General features: G+C 49.4%; 1 protein-coding gene across 2 annotated transcripts in view; it reads left to right on the forward strand.

The window, feature by feature from the left end:
* The first annotated feature begins 311 nt into the window (after window positions 1-311).
* Window positions 312-21,183, forward strand: part of Slc1a7 (solute carrier family 1 member 7) — a 45,283-nt gene continuing 24,411 nt past the window's right edge. The window contains exons 1-2 of one of the 2 annotated variants that reach the window (XM_021160857.2): window positions 312-758; window positions 9,765-9,844. In XM_021160857.2, the coding sequence (XP_021016516.1) occupies window positions 594-758; window positions 9,765-9,844 (245 nt within the window). In that variant the 5' untranslated portion in view covers window positions 312-593. The remainder of the gene's footprint in view (window positions 759-9,764; window positions 9,845-21,183) is intronic. The other variant, XM_029476483.1, reaches the window with a different exon arrangement.

The following is a 21,183-nucleotide window of genomic DNA, read 5'->3' on the forward strand; positions in this document are numbered from 1 at the left end:
GGTCATCAGATGGCAATGATGTGGAGACTGGAACCCAGACCCAAGGTGTTGGGGTTGAGCCCCCCATGACTTGCACTAGCTCACAGGGCAAGCCTGGGCACATTGTTACTCTTTCCACAGAGGACACCTGTGAATCTGCACTGGCAAATTCACACACTCACTCCAGGGGACTGACGTCAGTATGAATCATGCTGACACAACACCATGCATCTAGGACAGCCATCAGATGTCCACTAGCACTCACTGAGGTGGGTGGTCACTGGAACCTCGCTGCCTTGCTTCTACATCTTTCCGGAATAGGTGGAGGTGAAGCCCCTCTGCTTCCTCTCATGGTGTCTGGTCCCTCCCCTCTTCAAGAGAAGCATTTGGCTTTGAGGACTGGACGCCCTGACCACGTGACCTGCTTTAATTTCCCAGGCCCTAATCTGCTCCTAGCTCCTAATGATGCAGCTGGTAATAGGATTGTGGCTTCCCCTCTGGACGGCTGCACAGACCATGGCTGCAAGGCTGCTGATAGGTGCCTAGGACTCTGTTCACCTGTAAGCAGAGAGGCTTGTGCCTCCAGCCCAGCCCTGGGCCTCATCTGACAGTGCATGGAATGGTGCCAACAGGCTGGGCTCAGCATGGTGCTCGACGCTGTCCTGGCTCGAGGGCGCGCAGTGTGTAAGCACAACGGGCTGCTCATCCTGTCTGTGCTGTCTGTCATCGTGGGCTGCCTCCTTGGCTTCTTCCTCAGGACCCAGCGCCTCTCACCACAGGTCAGGCCCCCCGGGGGAGGGTGTGGGTCTGCAGGGCTGGGGTTCCTAGAATTGTTACAGTAGGTGAGCCAGGTTGCTTCTCTGGGTCCCAGTGTTCCCATCTATATCGTGGGTGTAAAAACACCCACTGGTGTGAGGTGTCAGTAAAATGATTGGCGAAATGGCAGCAAAGCCACAAAGCCAGCACAGTAAGGTGGCTGGGGACAAAGACGCGCCACTGAAAAAGCATAAGGTTGAGAGCAATGGAGAGGAGACCGGGGGTCTTCAGAGGATACCCCTACAGGTCCCTAACGACCAGGATCCAGAATGGGTTTCCTATGCGGCAAGACCAGCAGGATGAGGCTCAAGGGTTCATGAAAGTTGGGAGCAATGGGTCAAGCCTTTTATTTGGAGGAGGGCTATTGGAATATACAGGGAGAGTAAGGGGCTGGAGTGTAGAGAGCAAAGGCTGAAAGGTTCCCATCACCAGACACAGGCTTGGGATAACCCTGCAAACCACGGAAAGGAAGAGAGACCTGGAGGATGAACACTTTAGATTGATCCCTGGGTGCAGAGTGGAAGATGGGATGGTCATGGATCAGACAGGGTTGGGGGAAGCTGCAGGGGAACAAGTGACCCTGGGCTGAAGAGGAGGTGTGAGAACAGTGATCATGGAGAGGAAATTTCAGGAGGTGTGGCTGGTGGGAAATGGGAGACAGAGTGGTGAGGCTGCCTCATCAATGCATCGTCTGGGAAAGATCTTTCTGTGGACCAGGGAAGACCCTGGTGATGTTACATAAGACACTATAGATGCCTGTCCCAACAAGGGAGACACAGTTCAGGACCATGGAGACAGTGTCAAGACCTCCAGCTGGAGAGATAAGCCTGAACTCCCCATGCAGCAGAGACAGCTGGGGAGCCCAGGCACAGAGGGACAGACAGCTCAGTGGGCAGGAAATGACTATGAGAGGGGACATCAAGAGTGAGGCCCTTGCCTGGTGCAGCAAGGCAGGGATCAAATATTGAAAAGAGAAGGGGAAAAAATTGGATCAGATCTTGAACGGCTCGAGGGTGAGGGGATTCTCATCAGACCTACTTAGCAGGGTTTTGGTTATGGTCCTACCATGGAGGCTCACTGAAAAGAGGGCTCTGAGGAATCTGTTTTCAGTGGAGTCTGTCTGTCCAGACCCCATAGATTCTTCATCCTTTAACTCACTGATACATTGCATTGTCTCTGAAGCTGGAGCCAGGCTTCGCCCTCTGATGCACTGTTCCACTAAAGGGATGATGTCCCCTCCCCTGGTAACCAAGCAACCCTGCTTACCCCCAGAAGTTACTTAGGAAGAGGCAGGGACTCCTGAAGCACAGGCCCCAACCTTCAACCCCACAATGGCTGAGCTAAGTCCTCTCTCTACTTTGGCTTTACATTCGTTATTTGTGGAGTAAAGGAAGCATACGCATCTTCTAGCGTTGTTGAAAGGAGTTAAGATCGGCAATGTCTGGTATACAGTAAGTGCTTACTGAATGCCACTTCACCCCATCTCTCGTCTCACTGCCAAAGCCTGTCTGTGATGGTTGACCTCTCTGATTTAGAATCAGGATGGAAACACTCCCCTGGGGAAGTATAAGAGGCTGTCCCCAGAAAGGTGTAACTTTCTGTTCCAGAAAGGAAAAACCCACCCGCAGTGAGAACAGCCCCATCCCATAGGGGGTGGGGGGCCCGGAGTAGATAAAAGGAGAAAGCAAGCTGGCACCAGCACCATCTCTCTCTGCTTCCTGACTGTGAGACCAGCTGCCTGGTGTTCTTGCATTTGTGCCTTCCCAGTGAGCGCCTGGATCTTTTATCTGTGAGCAGAAATGAACCCTCCTCCCTTTACATAGCTCTGCTAGGTGGTTGGTCACTGCAACTAGAGGAGCAACAAATGCACTTAGCCTACACTGGAAAGTACCTGTTCTAAGACAAGTGGCCATCTGAGATGTGAGTCCTGCCTCAAGTTTCCTTCTGTGCACTTTCCTCCCCGGTGGCACTGTAACTGCCTGCCGCCCTGTTCCAAGCTCTTTAAATGGGTGTCTGCTTCTCCTACAAAACTGGGTCTGCCAAGCTACTCCAGGTTTCTGTGTCTCTCTGTCTCTCTCTGTGTGTGTATACATGCATGTCTCTCACACACCAGCCCACATGTAGAGGCCACAGGACAATTGCAGAAGTAGGTTCCGTCCTTTCACATGTGGGGTCCAAGGACTGGACTCAGGTTGTTAGGATCTTGCTGGCTGCATGGATTTTCTCCACCCCAAGACATGACCCTCAAGGAGCATAAGGCACAAAGGCCACAGATGTGGCCCAAACGAAAGCAGTTGGGCCCTGGTGCTCCTCTACCTTCACCCAGGCTCTGGAGCGGCAGCTATCTATCCTAGGAGATCATCTTGTATTTCACGAATTGGACTTCCTATTAGTAAAAGCCAAATCATTTGGGACCTCCTGAGTCCAAGCCACCCTCCCCACCTTCTTAGATGTGTGGGTGCGCTCAGGTCTGGACTACTTTGAAGGAGGCTGTGGATGGAATCTGAATACTCATTTGGCAGGAAGTGGCTTTCTGAGCATTGTCCTCTGAAATCCAGGATTTTTTTTTTGTTTGGTTCCTATGCCTGTGACTCAGACAGCAAATCTTTCCAATAGTTTGAGGTTATGCAACAGGCAGAAATTTGGAAAATAGTAGAACATCTATTAGTGAAGAGAAACTCACAAAATTAATGTGATTTTTTTTTACCTTTGGTTGTAAATAATTCATTAAAATAGAGACATTTTGAAACTTCCACTTAAGCTGTGAGGATTTATAAATAAGTCCATTTTCTTTCCTTCCTATGAATTTAATGAAAAATTTAGAAATTATTACATTTATTTTATATGTTTGTGTGCACAGGTATGCATCTCTAAACACACACACACACATAGACATTCACACCACAGTGCCTATGTGAAAGTTTGAGGACAGCTTGCAGGAATCAGTTCTCTCCTCTAGGTATTGTACATAAAGGATCATCATCTTGAGAGCAAGCCCATTTGCCTGCTGAGGCATCTCATCAGACCTGATAGGATATTTTCAAAACTATTAACTACTCAAACTGAAGAGAAAGGATGCTGGTTGGACAACATGGGAAGTGGGTAGAGCTGGCTAACCCCATTCAGAAGGGCCCAGAAGGCTGGCATTATAGCCCATAAGAGCAGGTTCTGAATAGCTTTTCTCAAAGAACTCCAAAGGGCTCTGGTACCCATGGAAGGGCAAAGCAGGGATGAACTATGGAGTTGGCAGCAGTCACTTAGACCCTGGAGCTCTTCCAGGCCACATGGTCAGAGGGGTTCTATTTCTTCTGTGTCTAGCTCTGGCCTGCACAGGGTCCAGAGAAGCTTGCCTGGGGGACATGAGATCCAGCTGTGAGAGGTGAGGGAAGGGCAGGGGTGAAGTGAGTATTTCTGTCTTAGTTAAGGTTTCACTGCTGTGAACAGACACCATGACCAAGCAACTCTTATAAGGGCAACATTCAATTGGGGCTGGCTTACAGGTTCAGAGGTTCAGTCCATTATCATCAAGACGGCAACATGGCAGCATCCAGGCAGGCATGGTGCAGGAGGAGCTGAGAGTTCTACATCTTCATCTGAAGGCTGCTAGCAGAATACTGGCTTCCAGGCAGCTAGGACTAGGGTATTAAAGCCCATGCCCACAGTGATGGGCCACTCCTACTCCAACAAGGCCAAGAGTGTCACTCCCTGGGCCAAGCATACACAAAGTATCACAGCTTATAGCAATCCGTAGGCACTGGGTTCTAGGTGCGACCTCCCCAGCAGAACCCTGGGACAGCTGGCAGCTGGGCTTCGGTGCAAGGCCTCTTACTGGAGCCTCACAGAAAGACCTATGAGGTCTTTGAGAAAAGAAGTTCCTGTCCCCTCTCTGCAGTGACAAGCCCAGAAGCTTTGTACTCTGTGTCTACCTTTGAACAGAAGTCACTAGAAATATGAGAAAAGCTGCATATGTCAAACTGGAGACTAAAGGAAAAGAGGGTCTCTGGAGAGCCTTAAAATCATTTCTTAAGGGCTTGAAGTGGTGAGGAACACCCACCATCCAAGAACTTGGGAAGCATTGGCAGTTGAACCTCTGTGAGTTCAAAACCAGCCTGGTCTGTATATCAAGTTCCAGGTCAGCCAGAGCAACATAGTGAGGCCTTTTTGCAAATATTCATTTTTTTGAAGATCTTTGGAGAGATGAGAGATAGTATAGTTATCATAGAACAGAAGGAGGGCTGTCAAGATGGCTCGGCAGGTAAAGGTGTTTGCTCTCAAGCCGGATGACTTCCTGAGTTCAATCCTCAGGGGCCACGTGGGAGAAGAAAAGAACTGGCTCCTGGACGTTGTCTTTTGACCTCCACATGCGTGCTGAATGTAGCACATAAGTGTCCACATTTCACACAAGTAAATAAATAAATGTAATTTCCAAAAATGGGATGTAGCTCAATGTTACTGTGTGCTTAGTATACACGAAGTCATAGTTTCCAGTCCCAGCACCACAAACACCAAACACTTTGTTTGTTTGTTTGTTTGTTTGATTGATTGATTGATTGGTTGATTGATTGATTGATTGATTGATTTGTTGATTTGGTTTTTAGAGGCAGGGTTTCTCTGTGTAGCCCTGGCTGTGTTGAAACTCAATCTGTAGACCAAGTTCTCCACAAACTCACGGAGATGCACTTGCCTCTGCCGCCCAAGTGCTGGGATTAAAGGCACTGTGCTACCATCACCTCGCTTGGTTTCTATTGCTGTGATAAACACCACAACCAAAAGCAACTCAGGCAGGAAAAGGTGTATTTAACCTTGAGACGTAGTCCATTGCAAAGGGAAGTTGGGGCAGAAACTCAAGGACAGAACCTGGAAGCGGGAACTGAAGCAAAGCCATGGAGAACTGCTGCTTCCTGTCTTGCTCCCCCACCCCCCCACCCCTCACCCCCCCTCCATGCCAGCCTGTTCAGCTTGCATTCTTACCCAGCTGCAGACCCCCTGCCCAGGGGTGGCCCCACCCACAATGAGCTGGGTCCTCCCATGCCAATCATTCATCAAAAAAACCTCCCCATACCCATAGCTTGGCTCAGACCAATCCCATGTAGGCCCTTCTCAGCTGAGGTTTTTCTTTTCTGATGATCCTGGCTTGTGTCAAGTTGACAAAACAATAACAACAACAACAAAATAAAACAAAGCCGGGCAGCGGTGGTGCATGCCTTTAATCCCAGCACTTGGGAGGCAGAGACAGGTGGATTTCTGAGTTCGAGGCCAACCTGGTCTACAAAGTGAGTTCCAGGACAGCCAGGCCTACACAGAGAAACCCTGTCTCAAAAAAACAAACAAACAAACAAACAAAAAACAAAAACAAAAGCAAAAAAACAAAAACAAAACAAAAACCTAACCAACATAGATGCTAAAGAGAGAAAACAACCAAGAATAAAACAAGAGCATCTGGGGGCTGGAGAGGTGGCTCAGCGGGTAAGAGCACTGACTGCTCTTCTGAAGGTCCTGAGTTCAAATCCCAGCAACCACATAGTGGCTCACCGGCGAGTCTGAAGACAGTTACAGTGTTCTTATGTATAATAATAAATAAATCTTTGGGCTGGAGTGAGCAGGGCCAACAGACCTGAGCGAACGGGGTTGACCGGAGCAAGCAGAGGTCCTAAAAATTCAATTCCCAACAACCACATAAAGGCTCACAACCATCTGTACAGCTACAGTGTACTCATATACATAAAATGAATAAATCTTTTTTAAAAACCAAAAGAGTATTTGGAGTTTTAAAAAATGAAGAACCACTGTCAAAATGTCAGCCGCTGGGAAGAAGGTGTAGAAGTCTAGCAAACTAAACCAAATGATGAAGTATGAAAAGGAAGAGTGTCCAGTTTTTAAAAAATGTAGGAGAGAAAATACAAGAAAACTTCTCAGAGCAAAAGTACAGAACGAGAAAGAAAAGCAAGGAAAGAAGATTTTCCCCTCCAGTGACTGGACACATTGCTGTGAAATTACAGAAAGATGGAGATAAACAGATGAGCTTTAAATGGTACTACGGGAATAAGGCAAGGCTCCTGTACGAAATACTGGCAGGAAGACTGGCAGTTTAAGAGAAAGCATCCCTTCAAGCTGGAGGAAGGGCCACCAGACGGCTCCGTGCGTGCGGATCCCAGCTGCATACACCCGGCAACCAGTTTGATATCTGGAGCCCACATAAAGGTAGAGGAGAAAACTGGCTCTTCAAAGCTCTCCTCTGATCTATGTGCCCTGGGCTGTATGCCTGCACATGCACAACACATGTACATACACACACATACACCACATGCATACGCACTACTAATAAAATAAATTAAAAACCAGAAAAGTAAATTGTTTTCCAGTAAGAATGTCAAATATAACCAGACTGTGTCAGAGGGAAGAATAGGACCAAGGCGATTTAACCGAAGGACTCGGAATCTCAGGAAGCTACCAACAGAGATATTCCAGCAAAATAAGGACAGAAACCAGGAAAACAAATGAGTCAAGAAACACTGGATCCTATGCAGGATAAACCCCGTAATGAAAGCCAAGAGACCCAGACAGCAGCTGGGCCTTGAGAACAGCCCCACCCCTCCCCCAGCCCAGTACAGAACAGCTGCTGGCCCAAGGTCCAGGTGAGATCAAAGGGAAGGATGCGCTTCTGTTGTAGGAAATGCTTGCCTAGATGTTTTAATAGATAAAAGCATTTGGGAGAGATTAATAAGAGGCTCAAAGGAAACAAAGCAAATAAAAACAGTCAATTATTAATTTCAGGGACAAAACGTAAGTTGTAGAAATAACAGAGCACGGCTGGAAAGATGTTGCTTGACCCATCAGTGAACAGTATTTGATGGGTAAGATAGTGCTAACCCTGGGCCTTTGAGATGGCTCAGCAGGTAAAAGTGCTTGTTGAGGTGGCCTGACCATGTTGCTTTCATATCCAGAGGCCATAAGTGACTTTCACCAGTTATCCTCTGACCACCACTCACGAGCCATCATATACATGCATATATACACACATGCACACAGACACATATGTAAAAGAGAGAGAGAGAAAACAGACATGCAAGAGCCTAGGTTTAACCTCCAGTACTGCATACACATAAAGATGATGAATGTATTTTTGTGAGATTCTTCCGGAGCATTGGAAATGGTAGTAGCATAATGGAGGTAGGAGACCCAGCTCTCTCTCCTACGTCACTAGGTGGCAAGTCACCTCCTCTCCCCAGATCAGCTTCTTCTAGAACATGAGAGGTCTGGATGGGGTCTATACAGCAACACAAGTCTGTGACTTGGAGCTTTCCAAAGATCAGACCATTAATAAACCATTACATCTGGCACTGTTTTTGTGTTTGCTTTTTTTTTCCCCTTGGAGACAAGGTCTCATGATGAAGCCCTGGCTGGTCTGCAACTCACTACAGAGACCAAGTTGGCCTTGAACCCATAGAGATCTGCCCGTCTGTGCTCTCAAGATCTGGACGTGTGCCACCACACCCAGCTTGGCACTAGTTTTTAAGATAATTTGAGGCACTAAAATGTAACTTGATGGTGTCTGCAGATCCTTCGGCCTTCATCACCCACATCCTCTCTGTCTGGAATAAGGATCCCAGTCAAGGCTTGCCAGAAACAGAAAACCTGAAGTCAATCTTTAGGAACAGCCTGTGTTAATGTGGCTGTGTTAAAATTTCAGACAAACCATGAGTTGTTTTGTAGAACACACAAAGGATAGAATTTTATTATCTGGAAGGCATGTGTAACTATCCTTCAGTTACGTTGCTCCTCTTGGGTTCTGCTCCTGTGGACTGCCAGTGGGAAGCAGCTAGTGGCCAGGGCTGGTAGAGCATTAGCCCAGACCCTGGCAGCCTTGATGAGCTAGGCTTAGGACTCACCCTCAATAGATCAATTAAAGAAGCAAGTGATCGTGTAAGCAAAAAACAAAGGTTTGCTCCACGTGGCTACATCAGGAAGAGCATCAGAGAGGCCACTGACCGCTGGAGCCATCTTCATGGTCCTGGCATGAAGGTTTAAGAACAGAGGACAAGAGGTATCCACCGGTGGCTAGTGGTCCTGGCTATGTTCCTGCCACCATTGGCCCATCATTGTCTTGGCTGTCCCTTTCTTCCGAAAGGGGACTGACAACTCATCAGAACTGCATGAAATCCATCCCTGGGAGACAAGTCCTCTTTCTGGTTGGCACCAGACTTCAGCCCTCCACTCCCAACACGAGACGCCTGAGGAGATTGCTATTCCTTGGGGTATACGTCTCAAAGGTATGAGAGCCAAAGGGAGGGGACTTGTGCTTTTTAGAATATCTTCATTTCTACCTGGATGGTCATAAGCTAACTGGCCAAGGATACAGTGCCTATGAAAGGCTGAAGGAGCATCCTTTACAAGGAGCGGTATGCCTGCCTCCAAACCTGGTATTTCTCAGGGGTAAAGCTAGCAGAGGAAATCTTACTGGGTTGTAAGAAGGCTGTGGCTTATTGGCTAATCTCCTCATTAACTGGATTGGAACCTTGCTTAGTCCATTTTGGAGACCCCAGTGTGATGCCTGCTAGTGTGGGTTGCAGAGACAACATGCATCCGGCCCTCTTGCCACTTATTGATTATGGAACAGATATTATGTCCTGGATGGGTGATGATTGGTACTGATGGTGAAAGCTGCACCAGGTGTGATGCTGCAGTGCTCCCTCATTCACGTGTAAGTGCTCATGCACAGTCTCTCAATGAGCCTCCCAATGACTCTCTAAAGTATTGTCCTCCTTTTGGAGATGAAGAAATTCAAGGGCAAAGACCACAGGTTGGTTATGAAGGAGGGGCTCAGCGGGATCCAGGTTGTTTGGCTCTATCTCTTCTCCCTGGCTCCAGACAGGATGGAGCAGACTGGATAGTGTGTTAAAAGATGGCAAGGAAGTAAGCAAATGGAAATCTGTACCACCTGCTCTGACCCAGCTCCTGCTTTGTTTCAGGAAATTAGTTACTTCCAGTTCCCTGGAGAACTCTTGATGAGGATGCTGAAGATGCTGATCCTACCACTGGTGGTCTCCAGGTGAGGGGAGGGGCAGGGGTGAGTACAGGGAACTGACTGGTGGTCTCCAGGTGAGAGGCGGGGTGGAGGAGGGACACAGGGCTCTGATTGGTGGTCTCCAGGTGAGGGGGAGGGCACAGAGCTCTGACTGGTGGTCTCCAGGTAAGAAGAAGGATGGGGAAAGGCACGGGGCTCTGCCCAAAGGTCAGCCTCCCTGGCTGTCGGCTGGTCCCTTCTTGTGAGGTGGAGACAGTGCTTCCAGCCAGGGCAACAGTCATCTGTTTCTGTGGCCTCCCTCCAGAACCCTTCCCTGAATCCTCAACCCACACCAACGATCGCCTCCTTTTATGCAAGCTTTCAGTCGTTCATGAAGTTGAGGACTGTTAAAGTCAACAGTGACCTCCACATTGCTAAATCCAAAGGAGATTCTGTTCCTGATGTGTGTGATGTTTTCATGTGAGTCAAAGCTGTCAGTTACTCATCCTTCTGGAACACTCTCCTGATGCCCTTCCATCCACTGCCTTCAGCCTGCCCTCAGTTCCTTCCCACCTCCCAGCTTCTTGCCTTCTGCTAGGCCTCTGACTGCTGCTATGCACTGGGCCTTTCTCCAGGTGGTTGTGGGAGGCCACCTGGCCCTATGTAGCTCGCCATCACCGTGACAACACCCAGGAAGATCACCTTGAGGAAGGAAAGGTCTTTCCCTCTCCCTTTCAGAGGTTTTGGTTCATGGTCACTGCGCCTGTGGTGAGGCAGAGCATCATGGTAGGGAGAGTGTGTGGGAAGAGAGTGCGTGGGGAGTGAGTGTAGAACAGAACTGCTTAGCCTGCGGCACCTGAAAAACAAAAGGAAAGGAAGGGGAGACGCTGTTGTTCTAACATGTCCTCCAGAGCACACAGCAGTGACTTGTCCCCAACCCCAATAAGTTAAAAGCCTATCAGTGAATGAGTTCAGAGCCCCATGATCTATCTACTCACTTCTCCAAGATCCCACATCTGAACACTGCTGCCCTGGGACCAGACCTTCAACACGCAAGATGGGGGTGGGGGCATATTTCAAATAAAACCTATAACCAGCTATAATCTCAGCCACCCCCAAGAACAGAGCATCCATTTCTCCTATGAGTTCCACGGCTGTTAAGGAACTAAGCGATGTCTCTGGATGGTTCACAGATTCTGAACTTTGGTGCCATCACCTAGAGATTTTGCCCTTCACCGAGCTTTCCTCCACTTTCTGCCATCAGTAAGTGGCCGCTACAGATGCCCAGTCCTCTGGCTCTTTTCTTGTCCAATGCCGGGCTGTCAGCAACTTTTGCTGACTGTCTCCTAGGCAGAACACCCCTCCACACAGGCCCAGAGCTCTCTTCCTCATCTGAACCCAAAGGCACCCCGCTGGTCTCCATAGCTCAGTTCTTGTTCCATGGCCGTCTATCCTCCAGTGGCCAGAGGGTGTCAGGAAAGCAGATTGGGCCAAGCCTTACCTCATCTTTTAACCTGCCATTGCTAATGTGCTGGGCCTTTGGTCCCTGACCAGACCAGGTCCTTCCCTGGCTTGGGACCTTCACACATACTGTTTCCTGTGCCTGGAGCCCACTTAGCCTTTACTCTTCCTCCATTGTATCTCAGTGACTTGAAGTTGCTTCCTTAGAAAGGCCCTCCCCACCATGCTGCTCTGTCCTGCCCCCCAGACACTCACTGTTCTTTAACTGTCTCTCTGTACTCACTAGTTACCTTGTCCGCTTATCTCCCAAGGACTGTAATCTCAGAGTGATTGACTATCCCAGTGCTGAATCACTATCAGCGCTCCTGAGCATGGCTGCCAGCTCCTCAGCCCTGCGCTGGGGATTGCGCTGGGGATCCAGAACTTAAGTCTTTGAACTCAAGTTGCTCCCAGGCTGCAGACAACACTGGCCAGGGAAACGCAGTTCCCCGGAGCTAAGGAAGTGACATAGGTTTCCTTCTGGGTGACTTTATGTCCCTTTGCTTTGCTTCTACTGTCCTTGCTGCTTGGGCAGGTAGTCAGGGCACAACATGGACCCTGTAGTCAGATTGGAGCTTCACCTTGGCCTTGTCACTTGGCTCAAGAAAATCCTGTTTGGAAATCTGAGGCCTTACACCTTGTCTTGCCTCCATTGTCTTTGGTGTGGGCTAAGCCACTTGTCCCCAGCCTGTGCTTCTAGTGACAAGTATCTATCTGTCCAGCCTCTCAGCTTCTAACTCTCTCCACTAGACCAGAACACTCCTCCTGCTGGGCCTGGAATGCTGTCTTAAGTGAGTAAAGCCCATCTGTTTGTGTTTCCTGTGTTTGTTGTAGTCAGGGCTGGTGCAGGGAAACCTTGCTGTGGAGAAATGGACGTGCTTTAATGGTTCCTGTCACGGGAGAATGAAACCATTGTGGGAGAAAATGACATATTGCTTTTTTTGTTATTGTTTTTCCTGGTCTGGAGCTCAAATCCAGGGTCTCACGAAGGCTAAACAAGTTGTTACCACTAAGCCACATCCAACCCTCCTCCCCCCAACGATGCGATCTCGACCCCCAAACATCTCATTCCTGAGCCCTCCCTCTTTAATTCTTAAACAAGTCCAGAGTCTGTCCTCCATCCACTCTGTCCTTGAGCAGCCAGCCCTGGGCTGATGTTCCTACCCTGGAGCACCGCTCTGGAAAGGGTACCACACAGGTTGTTTCCAGGCACAGCCAGCCAGAAGCACTGTTCTGACCTAATCGGATGCCAGGCCTCGGCGGACTTACTCCACCAGAACTAACAAGGGACACAAAGCAGGGTGAGGTTTCAAAGTCTCTTAAAAAAACTGATCATTTTGGGGTCCAGCTTCCTTCCAGCTGGACAGCTGAAGAACCTGGCTTGAGGGATGCTGCACTTCCACTCCAGGGGCTCCTGGCTGTGCCCCAAGAGTTGGTGGCTTTCTGTAGCATCTGCCCCAGGGAAGCAGAGGACACATCCAGCTCCAATGAGATGCCAAGTCTTACTGTTGGCTGCTGCTTCATCTCCAGGACAACTTGCCACCTGGAATCATGCTGATCACGTAGTCATTGCTAAGCACACCACACCACACACACACACACACACACACACACACACACACATGTCCTTGTGTCTTCCCACCTCACGCCAGCTCACTCTCCTGTCTGTGAAATCCTCCTCCCTCCTTATTTGTCGGTTGCTATGGGCAACAACCTGTGTCTTCCTCCTGTCACATTTGTAACCCTGGCCATGTCAGAACCACCAGGTAGGTGAATTTCTAGTCATATCTAACCTGACTTACACCAGGACCAGGGTGCCTTTGTAAAGCCCCGTGGTGACAGCCAGGCAAGGGAGCATTTCTCTCTGGAGTGGCCACTTATCCCAGCAAGGAGTGTTGGTGGCGCTCTTCCATTAAAAGGGTTGAACACCCGGTCCTGGGGGCACTGGGTGTGTCTTCCCTGTCTTTCACACTGACCTCTATCTGGTATTCTCTGATGCAAGAGACTGCAGAGGGAGGGGCACAGCACTGAGAGTGAGGATGCTGTGGAGGGCCCCACCATCTGAGAGGGGACAGAGCCAGGAGGAAAGTGAGGTGAGGCCCTCGGGGCTTGGTTGCCATCCATCCCTCTCAGTTGTTCTTCCACAGTCTTTTAATCCTTGAGCCTCCTTTGTCCAGGATCTGCTCCAACCTAGCCCTCAGCCCAGGAGACCGCAGCCTGCCCTTAGCCATCTACAGCTATGGGAATCACAGGGAGGGAGGGGTGCGTGAAGCTGGGATCCTCCAGGGTTCCAGGAAAAAGCAGGACCTTTGGGGTCACTCTCTAGATGTGTGTGCACCACTTCTCAGGAGTTATTTATTTCAGGTGCGGGGTGAAGCGCATGCTGATGAGAATGTGGAGAGGTCAGAGGACATTGTAGGATTTAGTTCCCTCCTTCCAACATGTAGCTTCCAGGGAAAGTTCTAAGGTTACCGGTTTGGGCGGTTCCCACCATTAGACCCTGAACTATCTCACCGGCCCTTAGATGGTGGGAGCCTCAGCAGCACCTGCAAGATGCTGCTCACAGGGCTGCTGGGAGAAGGCACATGACCCAGCATAGCCCGGTGAATGATGGGTGAAGCAGACTTGTTCTTAATTTATTAATGCGTCTCAAAGATGTTTCATGAACCCTCTACCTCTGTTTCTGCTGTCAGGGGTCATAGCATTGACAGCACATATGCCACCTCCCCTGGGAAGTCCTTCTTGACAGAGACACTGATAAGGCCATTCATGCGGCTCTGGACCTCCCAAGTGGCACAGCTGTGTCTCTGTGGTCTCACTGATTTGGTCATGGCACCCTGAGTCACTCCTCCACGAATTCTCAGAGCCACTGCTCTCTTGTTTTCCTCTGCTCTCTCAGTCCTACAATCCAGCAACACCCACCTAGTTCCCCGCTCCCACAGACACCCCTTGCTCTAAGTCAGTGGGTCACAAAGAGAATAACTTCCCAAGCAGCTGGGAGAGCATGTTGGGGTCTTCAGTCTCCTTTGTCTGTTAGATCCAAAGTCCAAGCCTGGTTAAGTTCCTCATCTTGTTATCTCGGTGTCCCATGGGGTTCCCATGTAGGGTCAAACTGGGCCTCTTCTGATCTGGGGGCTCCCCTGTGGAAGAATCTGCCTTTAAGCTCCCCTCAGATCTTGAGCCCAAGGGCCCAGGTTCTGATGTTTTTTGTTTGCTTGGTTCTTTGCTTGGTGTGTGTGTGTGTGTGCATGTGTGTATACACACGTGCACGTGCTTATTGTTATTACTTTGAGACATGATATCCTGTAGCTCAGGCTGGCCTCAAAAATTAATATGTAACCAAGGGTGACTTTGAACTTCTGACCCAATTGCCTCCACCTCCTATGTACTGAGATTATAGATCATCACCACCACACCAAATGGTAGAGATTAAACCCAGGGCTTCCTGAGCCTCTTTGGCAACTTAGGCAAGGTCAGTTGGGCTTGCCTTATTTACTGACTGGAAACCACAGTTCAAGTGAAGCCTGGTATCTTGCTCTTGAGCCCTCCACCCCAGAGGCTAAGGTCAGCTTCTTTCGCTCAGTAGAAGCTTCAAGTAGCTCAGAGGGTGTCTTAGTTAGGGTTTTATTTCTGTGAAGAGACACCATGACCAAGACAACTCTTATAAAGGCAAACATTTAATTGGGGCTGGCTTACAGGTTCGAAAGTTAGCCAAATATTATCATGGCAGCTACCATGGCAACATCCAGGCAGGCATGGTGCTGGAGAAGGAGCTAAGAGTTCTACATCTTGATTCAACTGCCTCCAAGAGCAACTGTCTCTTCTGCACTGGGTGGAGTTTCAAAGCCCACCCTCACAGTTATGCATTTTCTCCAACAAAACCACACCTACTCCAACAAGGCCACACCTCCTGATAGTGTCACTTCCCATGGGCCAAGCATAGTCAAACCACCACAGAGGGGTTGTGTGGCTGGCCAGCCACGAGCTGTGGGGCTCTAGATCCTTCTGCATGTGTCTCCATGAATTTCAGCCCTCATCAAGCCTGGGAAGACATAAATCCCTGCTCCAGCTACAGAGATAATGTGGCCTCTTCCTCAGTCATCCCAACCATTCATTCTTCATTCTTCTTCAGACTCCTCAGCATACCCTGAGATTAACACCCTGGGGGGTTGAGCCTCAGTTTCTCCACTCCTTCCCTGGTCTCCCCAAGGACCTTTCCTGCCAGCTGGCTTCATGAGCTTTCTGGTGTACACTGCCACTCACTTCAGTAACAAGAAGAAGGGTTCAAAGCTTAAGCCTTTTCTTGAAGAGGGTCCTTGAGCCTCTATTGCAAGCTGATCTACCTTTCCACACATCTGCAGTTCTTTCATCGAACCACAAAGAGCCCCTTGTCCTGGCCAGCAAGCCCCTTCTCACCTCATACCTGCCGCTGAGAAATTTTTTCCCCAAAGTGGAAGTGGCCGCAAGAAGAACCCCTGTCTCTATCACTGAGTATTGGCACCTCATTCAAAACTGAAAAACTCTCGTGTCACATGACAGTGATGGTCTGGCGGACAGAATCTGCTACTGCAGTATCCTTAACCTATGTCAGGCCCTCCCTGAGGGACGCTGCTTAGGTGGGCAGCAAGTGGTTTGCTATTCTGAGCTGTGCTCTGCAATTCTACCCGTCCTTGATTCCCTTCACGTATGCTCGTGGACCTAGAAACCATCCTTTCCCAGCAAGGATGTTCTCTGTGCATAACCCCTTCCTTTCACATTCATAGACTGACAGAAAAAAGAAAAAACCACCCACAGCTTTCTGTTCCTTTAAGTTCTTGAAGGTTACCTTCCTGGTTCTTCCACGAAAACAAATCTGCTTCCTACTTGTTTTGGGTTTTATTCAACAAAATGTCATAAGAGTTTCCACCCTGTACCAGTGCCTGGGGATCTTGTTACACACTTCCACTGGGGGCTGCAGCTGAGCCTTCCCATCCTGGTTCCTGCGATGCTCCTAGACACACCACTGGGGCTATTTATTTATTTATTTATTTATTGTATCTAGGGCTCTGTAAATGACATAGCCTCAGACTGTGTTATTTACAGTGTTCTTAGCCTCTGCCATAAAATAGATACAGTGTAAGTGCAAATTTACAAGGCAGGGCCTACCAGGTAGTGTGTGTGCTCAAGTGCTTATGTGTGTGTCTATGTGTGTATGTGTGTGTATGTGTGCATGTGTGTGTATGTGTGTATATGTGTGTCTGTGTGTGTGTCTCTGTGTCTCTGTGTGTGTACATGTGTGTGTATGTGTGTATATGTGTGTCTGTGTCTCATATGTGCATATGTGTGTGTGTCTGTGTCTCTCTGTGTGTGTCTATGTGTACATATGTGTGTATGTGTATGTGTCTGTGTGTGTGTCTGTGTCTGTCTGTGTCTCTCTGTGTGTGTGGCCCATTGTGGCTCCACCAGGGTTAACCTTAGGATGTCAACTGTGCCCCGCTTTCACACATCCACAGACAAGAACAACAAAAAAACTGGGGGTGGTTAGCCCAACATCTGGATCCAGCCAGAGCCTCCAATTCTCCCTTGTCCCCCGCCCCCCATCCTCCTCCCCACCCCTTCTCCAGTTTCTCAAACCAGGCATCATTCAAGGAAACTGAAGCCATGTGTTTGTGATTCACTGAGGCTGAACAAGGCAGGGTGTTTTGTTAGCTCTGCCTCATAGAGATGTCGCATGTGTGTGTGTGTGTGTGTGTGTGTATGTATGTATGTGTAGCAAGTGTGCGATGCATTCATATGCCCACGTAAGTATTGTTTTTGTTCCTGTTTCTTGTAAGAATTTTCAACGGAAATTTCTGAGAATCAGGAAATCATGTTTGGTCCAAAGCGTCTCCCCACCCATTCTCCCCCTTGCTGAGGCACTCTAGTTTGGCAGACTGCTCCACACACCCACGTTCTGACTCCTCGGAGATGGGCTTGGGCCAAGCAGTCTTGAAGTCTGGTTTGGGAGCCAGTATTCGGAGCAGCTTCTCCAAGCTTTGAGACAGGCTGCAGGCTGGAGGTGGCCACAGACTAAATGTCAAACCTGGTATTGCCTGCACCTCTGGATTCAACCTTAAAGTCGGGCTAGCCTTTCTGAGCTAGGCCCTGCCACTCCTTCCATGGGAGCTGGGAGTCTTTCTTGTCTCCCTTGCCTCATCAGCTGAGATCTTTGCTGATCAAGAGAGAAAACACAGCTCAGCTAGGGGCTATATAGTAGGGCAGACCTTCAGCCCAGGGACTCAGAAAGTCTCCATCCATTCTAGATGCCCACAGTCTTGCTTCATCCCCTTCTGCTTCCTGCTCACCTTCCCAGGATCCAACTGAGCAGCCACCTCTGAGAGGGTGGTTCCCTCATGGGTTACCAATTGCTTTTGATCTCTCTCAGTCACGGTGGTGACCCAGAGGTCTGTTGTTACACTGCAGGCCTTGTACCTGCTAAACAAGATTCCCAGTGACCACAAACCCCTCATTCATTTCCGGGACCCCCAAGTACTCAGGGCAAGTCCCCAATGTAGTTGGTGTGATAACATGTATACGGCGAAGGGGAGATCAGTGGTTTTGAAAGAGTTTCTACCATCTTCCTGTGGAGACTCACTGCCAAGGAGAGACTCAGTCAGACAGCTCCATTCTAAGCTTTGGGACAGACCCCGTCATGCCTGAAAGAGGAGTGTTAGGAGAAACTCCTCTGTATGCCCAGGGCCATCTCTTTCCTCAGGAGCGGTCTTTCTGAGCACAGGCTGGTCCTGGCCAGTCTGGCAGGTGTGTTTAGTAAGTCATTACTCCTGGTGGAGACTGTACTCTCCTCTCCTCAGCCTTCTGCACCATGAGGGAGGGAGGCAGCTCTATAGGATCCAACCTAGGAACCAGAGAGGGTTGTTCTGCACGGCTGCAAAGGGAGGCTGTATCTACAAGAGATCCTCTCCCACTGGAGGTAGATTTTTTTTTACCCTGGCTCCAAGAAAAGTACTTCCTAATGAACAGAACCAGCCCGTGGTGGCTGCTGACCCAGTGTGGTATTAGTAGAGGCTCGAGGGGAGTTTCTGCACTTTGGAGGGATTCCTGGGACCAGATGGCCTACATTTTAGTGAACTGGCATCAAGACATCCTGCCTCAAGCCTTAGAATTGCTTGGGGGAGAAGGGGTGTGGCAGAGCCATCTGGGAAGTGGAACTAGGCGCTAACGTGGCGCTTGCTGTCAGAGACTGTGCCTGCTGTCTGCTGGGAAGTGGGCTTTAGAAAGGCTGACAGGAGACCCTCTCACTCATGGCCCAGACCCCTTTTTAGTCACACCTCCTTGCCTGCAGGGTAGACTTCATATGGCCTGAGAACTCAGCTAAGGTCAGACCCAAGGCCTCACTCAGCCCAGGGACTCAGGTTCATTCCTGTCCTCAGGTCTGCTGGTAGCAGGAGTCCTACTGGACACCTGAGTGCTCACTATGTGACTTCAGTAAGTTGCTTCCAGTGTCTCAAAGAGGTTCATTGCAGGGCAGGGTGGTGCTGACATAAGTTACCTCAGGCACTGAGTGAGGTTCCCAGAGCTTCCTATCAGCTCCAGCATCCCAGGTTGCTGTCCTCCAGGCTACCCTAGATGCTTTCCCCTAAAGCCTTTGTCTCTTTTACTGCCAGCTGCTGTGTGAGGGGCACTGCACCCTTCCTATCCCTTTTCCAGTGGGACTCAACCTCAGGGCAGGTCTGAGGCAGCCTTGAGCCCTCTGGTTAATGGCCCCAAGTCCCCGGTGACTCATCAAGCTATCAGCAAACAAACTGCCAGCGTCCCCTTCCCACAAGTACTGCATGCAGCAGCTCCTTCCCGCCCCTCTCAGTGGTCCCACTACCCAGCACTTGAAGCTACCTGCACCCCAGCACTTGAAGCTATCTGCACCCCAGCGCTTGCCTGTGTTCTGTTTTATCACTCTAGCCTGCTGGGGTCCTTCAGCTAGCTCATCAGCTGTTCCTTCCAGGTTGTCCTCTATAAACTGGGTCCACATGGTGTTGGTGGCCTTGGCCAAGCCATTGATAAAATGGGTAGGAAGAAGAAGACTGAAAACAGGCCCTGAAAGACCCTGTCTACTGTCTGCAACTGTTCTTCAACTCCATCTGGTTGCTGACACTCCATCTGTTTCTTGAGTCCTAGTGCCAAGTACTTCAATGCCCAAAACACACAGTTGCCAGGGAACTCCCCTCGGCCTGGCCAGGGGACCAGTTAGCTCAAGGGACCAGTTCAAAGGGACCCTATGCTTAAAGTCACCAGAACCCCAAACTGTCCTTACAGTTTGGTCCAGGTCAGCCACTGGTTTAACATCACATCAATAAACTGACACTCAGGTCTAGCCAGGCCCTGGGTTCTGGGGACCTAGACACAAGCCAGACTAAGGCCTACCCTGGGAGGGATCCAGAAAGTCTACTGCTTGCTACGTAGTCTAGGCTGGCTTCAAACTCTCTGTCCTTCTGCCTTAATCCCAAGTGCAAGGATTAGAGACCTACTCCATTTCCCTCATCTCAAATTCCTCCACTGCCACCCTGTGCTAGACTCCAGGAAGACAAGATGTCTAAGATGACCTTAGTACAGTGGAGATGAGGCAGGGAGTGGACAGAGAGGCTCACCAGGAAGAAGAACCTACAGAGGAGATTCCTGGAGCCCAGGGTGAACAGGCTAGCTGATGTAAGAATGAGGAAGGCCGGCCCAAAGCAGTTTTATACCATTCTAGGGGTTGTCAGAACAAAGGCTAAGCCTTTGGGTACTCGAAGCCTAAGGCCAGGCTCTCTGCAATGAGGCACATAGGTGAGGTGAGTGAGCAGGGCTGCCAGAGAATCTCCTCCAGTCCTGCCCACCATTGTTCCTTGATCAGTTAGTTATCTGGTCTACACTGGGGTTCACAGTGCCAACCTGAATGTTGATGTAGAAGCCAGGTGGGGTGCATAGGCAGCCTTCCTCTTCATCAGGAACCTGGCAGTCAAGACCTCCCTTCCCCCACCCCTGCAGATTGAAACAGGCTGGGAGCCAGGCCAGCTCCCCGCCATCTCTGTAAGATAATGTCTCTAATCACCTCAATCTCTTGATCCTCAATCCCTGGGCACTCAGTAGTGAACCAGATGGCTTGGGAGGGAGTTGTAGGCCACTGGGCTCCCATCCTCCCTGGGGTTCCTTCTTGGGGCCTTTTACTGGGGCATTGCTAGGAGCACCTACCTAAGCATGGAGTGGGACAGACATGGCTTTTGTCCCTACCCAAAGTCAGGAGGAGTATTTGAGGTCATGTCTATGGGACTGACTTTTCTGTCTGTAAGTCTTGTTCTAACATCCCATAGCTGGTCAACTTCGCTGTACTCGGTTACTCCCTCAGACGGCAGGCTCACCAACAACAACCTACAGGCTGCAGCTATGGACAAGGCAGAACTCTGAGAGCTGAACTGAGAAGGGATTGCATGGGCTGGATCACATGACAGTCATTATCATCCCAAAGTAGGCCTTAGACCAGAACCAAGAAACAGTGGGCAGAAGGGCCAGGAACTCTGCTCCAATCTTGGTTCTAAAACTTACTTCCTGAGTAGCCTGGCCAGGCATCTTTCACCCTGAGCTCCATTGTCCCTATGTCAACCCAGAACCTTTTCAGTATGATAGCCACTAGGCTATCAAGTACTTGATATACAGCTAGGACATATATTGATTTATTAATTAATTTTAATTAAAATGTAAAGCCTGTGGAAGCATAAAATTTTCACATTGATTATGCATGGTAATAGGTTGGATATAGCAGGTTAAAGTATTATTAAATAGATTTCATATTTCCTTCTTCTTCTTCTTCTTCTTCTTCTTCTTCTTCTTCTTCTTCTTCTTCTTCTTCTTCTTCTTCTTCTTCTTCTTCTTCT

This window comes from Mus caroli, chromosome 4, assembly GCF_900094665.2.
Source record: "Mus caroli chromosome 4, CAROLI_EIJ_v1.1, whole genome shotgun sequence".
Taxonomy (NCBI): Eukaryota; Metazoa; Chordata; class Mammalia; order Rodentia; family Muridae; genus Mus; species Mus caroli.